General features: G+C 45.6%; 1 protein-coding gene across 3 annotated transcripts; it reads left to right on the top strand.

Moving 5' to 3' along the window:
• Positions 1-865: 865 nt before the first annotated feature.
• Positions 866-5,460, top strand: LOC138633307 (histone-binding protein N1/N2-like). Of its 3 annotated transcripts, none has more exons than XM_069719470.1 (14): positions 866-966; positions 1,102-1,207; positions 1,580-1,660; positions 1,819-1,937; positions 2,045-2,383; positions 2,486-2,538; positions 2,626-2,717; positions 2,796-2,869; positions 3,394-3,582; positions 3,722-3,894; positions 4,652-4,720; positions 4,819-4,914; positions 5,021-5,184; positions 5,288-5,460. In XM_069719470.1, the coding sequence occupies exons 2-13, from the start codon at positions 1,107-1,109 to the stop codon at positions 5,111-5,113; spliced, it is 1,479 nt and encodes a 492-aa protein (XP_069575571.1). In that variant the 5' UTR covers positions 866-966; positions 1,102-1,106; the 3' UTR covers positions 5,114-5,184; positions 5,288-5,460. The 3 variants fall into 3 exon arrangements, with proteins under 3 accessions (XP_069575571.1, XP_069575570.1, XP_069575569.1); XM_069719469.1 differs by having other exon boundaries at positions 2,486-2,547; positions 4,822-4,914; XM_069719468.1 differs by having other exon boundaries at positions 2,486-2,547.
• Positions 5,461-6,000: the final 540 nt, after the last annotated feature.

Raw genomic sequence — 6,000 nt, 5'->3', positions numbered from 1 at the left:
ATTAACACTAACTAAACAATAGTGCAAAGTTTAATCTAGTGGTGAAGGCACTGGCAAAATGCAAAAGTGACCAAAAATCATCCAGAAAGGATGAAGACAGAGAAATGGTCTGTGGTCACCACCTGCAGAACCGTTCCTTTATAAGGTTGTCTTGATAATTGTCTTTCATTTCCACCTGTTGTCTGTTCCATTTGCACAACAGCAGGTGAAATTGATTCACAATCAGTGTTGCTTCCTGACTGGACAGGTTGATTTCCCAGAAGTGTGACTGACTTGGAGTTACATTGTGTTGTTTAAGTGTTCCCTTTATCTTTTTGAGCAGTGTATATATATATATATAAAAAAAATTCCAGTGTCATAATGAAAGCTACATAACAGGTTCAGTGTCATAATGAAACCTGGCATATAAAATAAAATGACCATGGGGGACCTTAGGACCTTAGTAGGATTTTCAAATTAATGGAAATTTATAGAATGTATTGGATTATTTCACAATATATATTCATATAGGTAGTAGTGGTAGCATTACTAGTATATAGCACTACCAATAATAGTACTATGTAAAATAGTTGTAGTAATAGGGTCACAAACTTTTTGTGTATTTCAGTATTTAGGTGTTGTTTCCCCACCAGGTAAACAGTACTGTTAATAATAGTAGCAACAATTGTTGTCGCTGTATTGGGAGTAATAGTAGTATAATTATTATTTGTAGTGGTATTAACAGTATAGTAACTGCAACCGAAGTTGTAGTCGTGTAGTCATGCAGTCGTCTGGCGGTGCTCTGTACCTTTAAGGATTCTCCCGCGCTGGTCTATAAATACGGAACTCGACCGGAAAAGGAAGAACATTTCGCGCCAAATTGAAACAACAGAGCAGCCAGGCGGAGCAGCGACAGAGACGAGCTGAGGCACACACTCCACCTGATCCAACTTTTACCTGCTCTGTCGTTATTTTACTTTGTCCGAGGTATGTACTTACTTCTCCTAACCCTCGTGTTTCGGGACTTGCGCCGCAGACGCGCGTCTTGAACGCGGCGAGCCGCTCGGTGTTTTGGTCCGCGGAGCCGAGCTGACCGATTTGTTTTGTCTCCGTCCGGTGCAGCGAACATGGAGGAGGCCCACCAACTCCTCGGCACCGGCAAGAGGCACCTGGTGATGGGGAAGGTGGTGGAGGCGGTGAGCGCCCTGCAGGAGTCCTGCGCCATGCTGTGAGTGGACCGTCGGTCCGGAGAGGACGCGCAGCTGCGGCTAACGAGCTCAATAAATGAAACCGCGGATTTTTAACACTGAGGAATAAACACGTGTTACGTAACAGATGCTAGCCAGGAAAACTGTTAAAGGACTAGTATAAATACATTAATGGCGAAAGGGAGTAAGCGGCAGCTCGGGCACGCTCATTTTCAGAAGGCGTGCAGAAGAGTTGAATTAAATCGGTAACTTGAGGAGAATTTGAAGGTGGTTTAAGCAAATCAACAAAGATTGCGTTAACTCGCCCTGAAGGAGCACCAACAAGGAGCACGTGTTTCCATGCACACTGGTGATAATCCGAATGATCTTTCTTTTTTTTGTTTTTATTTCAGAGCTTCAAAGTATGGCGACACAGCAGAGGAGTGTGGAGAGGCTTTCTTCTGGTGTGGTAAAGCGCTGCTGGATTTGGCACGGTATGATTTATGAATAGCAGTTTTACTCCTGACCCACTTTTACTCCTGGCCCACTTCAGCCTCGAGTCAATAGTGCCGAGCAGTCCATTCATTTGTGTTCCTCATTGTGGATCTAACTGTGGGGAATAAGTCGGACTCAAGTCCTGCTGTTGTTGTAGGATGGAGAACTCGGTCCTGGTTAATGCTCTGGAAGGAGTACCTGAGGAGGATGAGGAGGAGGAGGACGAAGAGGACAAATCCAAGGACTCCAATGTTGAGTGCACAGAAAACCTAGACGGTGAGGACACGGTGTCGTATTTCTCCAACTGGTCCGTTCCATCTTTTTACTCGGGCTTGTTTTTGTGTTGCTGGACTACGAATCAAATCGAACTATTCTGCTTACAGAGAAGACGAGAGATGAGCTGAGGGTTCAGGTGTACGATGCCATGGCGGCGAAGACTGTCGAAGATGCGGCGAAGACTGTCGAAGATGCGGCGAAGACTGTCGAAGATGAGGAGAAGACTGTCGAAGATGCGGCGAAGGTGGAAGGGAAGCAGAGCGAGGATGCGGAGGAGTCGGAGACTGCCGTGGAGGAGCAGAAAACTGTGAAGGTAGAGGCTGAAGAGGAAATGAACGACCAAGATGATGGAAGCAAACCTGAAGAGGAGAAGGACGACGAAGAGACTGACAAGGAAACGAGTGAGAATGAGACAGAATCTGCTGAGAAGGAAGAGGAAGCAGCAGGTGACGTTTCCTTCTTCACTCTCTATCCTTTATCTGCAGACATTAATCATAAATGTCTCTTGTTATCCTGTTGGTCTAAACTCGTACAATTTGCCTCTTTAGATGTAGAAATGGCGGGTGATGCTGAGACGCAAGGAGATCAGACTGCTGAGAAGGTAGTGATCGTTCAGATTTAAAAGCACATCAAAATGACATCAGCTGGAGGTGTGGTGTATGCGTGAGGCTTTAAATGTGTGTTTCAGGACAGTGAGGAGGAGGAGGAGGAGGAGGAGGATGTGGGGAACCTGCAGCTGGCCTGGGAGATGCTGGAAGTGGCCAAAGTTATTTACAAAAGGTACTGGAAATGCTGACTGTGGACTATTGACTGTTTGGATCTGGGCTGTAACTCCTTTCTTTTTCTTCTCCTAACAAGGAAAGACACCAAGGAGGATCAGCTGATGGCAGCTCAGGCTCACCTCAAGCTGGGTGAAGTTTCTGCTGAATCAGGTATCGACAAGTTGTGAGACAAACCTGCAGTTTTACACATTGTCTTGCTCTCGAAGGTCCTGAGGTCGGAACAGTAATCTGCTCTCTGCATGGAGTCGTGTACCACATCGGTCTCTTTGTCGTGGCTCAATTGTTTGGCAAAATATTAATTGGCAAAACTTTTAGCACACAATTATACAAGTAATCGAATTGTTAATTCTGCAAAAAAAAAAAAAACCGGACTCTCCTTCTTCCACTGGGGGGCAGCCTGAATCAGTGTTGAACACGCTGGCGTCGCTTCACATGATTATTCACTTGCGGATGCGTCTTGGTCAGTATTTCCTCTTGTTCCCTTCACCGTCTGTTCAGCTGCTAAACGCGCCACCGAGTTCACCGTGCCGAGAGCGCGCCGCAGGCCGGGAAGCTAAACGGTCACCCGAAACCTCCCCGGAAAACCCGTTTCCCCACCTCCTGATCGTCCTTTCATTTGAAATTTTTTCCTCGTTCGTCGTCAGACGTTGAGTCGCTTCTTCTCTCTTTCTCAGGAAATTACACGCAAGCACTGGAGGACTTCAAAGAGTGTCTGAAGCTGCAGATGAATCACCTGGAATCAGACAGCCGCCTGCTGGCCGAGACCAACTACCATCTCGGTCTGACCTACAGCCTCAACTTTCAATACACTCAGGCCATCGAGGCGCTCGACAGCTCCATCGCCGTCATCAAGAGCAGGCTGGGTACGAGGGCCGACTGCTACGGGGACCTTACGCTCTGATAGCTGGGTTTTTTTTGTTGTTGTTTTTTGTTTTAATGTTGAGATTCCTTTTCTTTGACACTTTCACAGAGTAGCATCACTAAAACTTTTGACCTTTTCAGACAAACTGCAGGAGATGCTGGGCAAAGCCGAGGGTCCCGAGGCTCTGCCTGATGAGAGGCAGGAGATGGAGGAGCTTAATGCTCTGCTGCCGGAGATCCAGGACAAGGTGGAGGACGCCACTGAAGGCCTGAAAATAACCAACACTGCCGTTGACGCTGTGAAGGAGGCGCTGGTGAGTTTGGAACGAGGACGTTTTGCATAACAAGTCGCTGTTCTGTACATCTCCTCTTAACCTTTTTTTGAGTTGACAATCAGGTTGGTGAACATCTTAAAAAGGAGCATACAGCCTTGTGACACCTGCTTGGCGGTGTCTTGAGCTAGAATACTTTTTACTATATTTTTTTTTTCTTCCTCATATCCGTCACCCAATAGTTGTACCATGTGGTATTGCTTTAAAAGCCGTCTGTAGCCGCCTGGTTCAGCTCCGTACTGTGACACAAAAGCACCAGAATGAGAGATCAACTAATGCAAGCTCTCTGACTGCTGCCCTCCATTTGCATTTCATACAAGGTTCGGCCTCAAACTACATTTTCACCTCGTTTCCCTCAATGCCGACAGGTGGTTCCTGAGAAGGGGCGCCACCCTCAGGTTGAGAACCCTTGCCCTACTGATGTCGGTGGCATCCTATTGTTATGTAGAGGACCCGTATAATTCACAAAAATCTCTCCCACGTCAATAAAACTGGGAATGGCGGTTCATCTCCAGGCTTCACCTACAGATACCTTCGGTTCACACCAAGCTCAGTGTCTCTGGTGTTTATTCTCCGTTATGCCTCCCAACTCACACCTCCTTCTTAAAGGTCAATACATAGGATTTTTTGTTTTGTTTTTAGTCTTCCTCAGGATGAGTTCAGGCAGGTTGAAGATTCTTTTTCTTTTTTTTTGGTGAACGGTCATCTGTGAGCTTCATCTATAAAGGTGTTGTTTCAGGACAACGCCGCCTCTTCCTCTGCGTTCTTTGGTTCTACCTCACGCGATGACTCTTCATCCATTGCAGCAGTAGGTTGAACATTTTTATGGTGTACATATTCAACATACAAAGGGCTTGGTAATTATTTTTTTTTTAACATTTCTTGTCTTTTGTTTTGTTCTCCAAGCAGAATAAAGACACATCAGGCAGCAGCACGAGTTCCACCAGTGAAGAGGCCTCTGCGGCGCCGGTCTCGGACATCTCCCACCTGGTCAGAAAGAAGGTGAGGGAGTCGGGGTCTGAAACTTGGGAGAGGAAGAAGCACAGATCTGTTGAGAGTTCACATACCTGCGGTGTCATTTTGTATAAATCTGTGTGCTGTGTCTTAGAGGAAACCAGAAGACAGTCCAGTGGAGGAGGAAAGCGTCGTGAAGAAGGTGAAGCAGGACGACGGTCAACCGGACGCTGTGAAGGAGCCTTAGACTAACGGAGTTCACAAAGCCAACAGCGATTCTAGCGGACACTCTCAAAAAAAAAAAAAGAAAGTGAACAGGTGAGATATAATGTTTGCTGCACAAACCTGACCACAGCTCTGTTTAATGGTCACCGGTCTGGACGTATTGATAGAACGGATGTTTTGACGTCTTCTCTTTCAGTCAGTGAAGCTGCAGGTTTTTGCCTCCATCCAAGAAGAGATTCACCAACACACTGACCTCGTTCTCTTGACAAGCTCTTCCACTTGTTCACTGTTGTAAATATGCACATCTTTTTCTGTGTGTCGTTTTCTTACCGTTTGTTCACGTGTAACCTATAAAATTGAATAAAGACTGTTGGATACATATTTCGTTTGATTCGATGTTGTTTCCGAAGCAAAGCCCTGCTTGCGTGGAAAACCTGAAGTGACCCCGTGTGGTTTTATATCTTTTAGATGAGCGTCTTTGTTTGCAGTTGGACATAAATGTCTGCGGTCACAAACATTGTGTATAATTAATGTCGGTTCCACAGAACGGTCTTAAGAGCTGTATTTCCAGTTTTAACCACATGCTCCAAAAAGAGTACAGGATTACATTTGGGGTTCAGAAATACTCTGTAAAAGTTAATTTCCCACGTTAACCTGGTCGTCCTATGAGCTTCAGAGCAGCTGGTGTAACGTGTAACGGAAAGGGGAGACTCCTTGTTTTACCTTGACACTATTAAAACCGAACGGCCTTTTAAACTGAAATGACCTGTTTGGATTAGTTGTGTAAGGAGGACGGTAAAACATAATTTTACATTAACAATTGAAATTTAACAGTCTTGTGTAAATTGAAATGACCTGATTGGATTAGTCCTCTAACCAGAGAGCACCTAACTTGGCATTCACCTGATT

Source organism: Brachyistius frenatus, unplaced genomic scaffold, assembly GCF_029030835.1.
Source record: "Brachyistius frenatus isolate BFR_SWC_R1_liver_20210118 unplaced genomic scaffold, ASM2903083v1 Contig_215, whole genome shotgun sequence".
NCBI classification, from domain to species: Eukaryota; Metazoa; Chordata; class Actinopteri; family Embiotocidae; genus Brachyistius; species Brachyistius frenatus.
The sequence above is the reverse complement of the archived record's forward strand: the minus strand, read 5'-3'. Positions and strand labels throughout refer to the sequence as shown.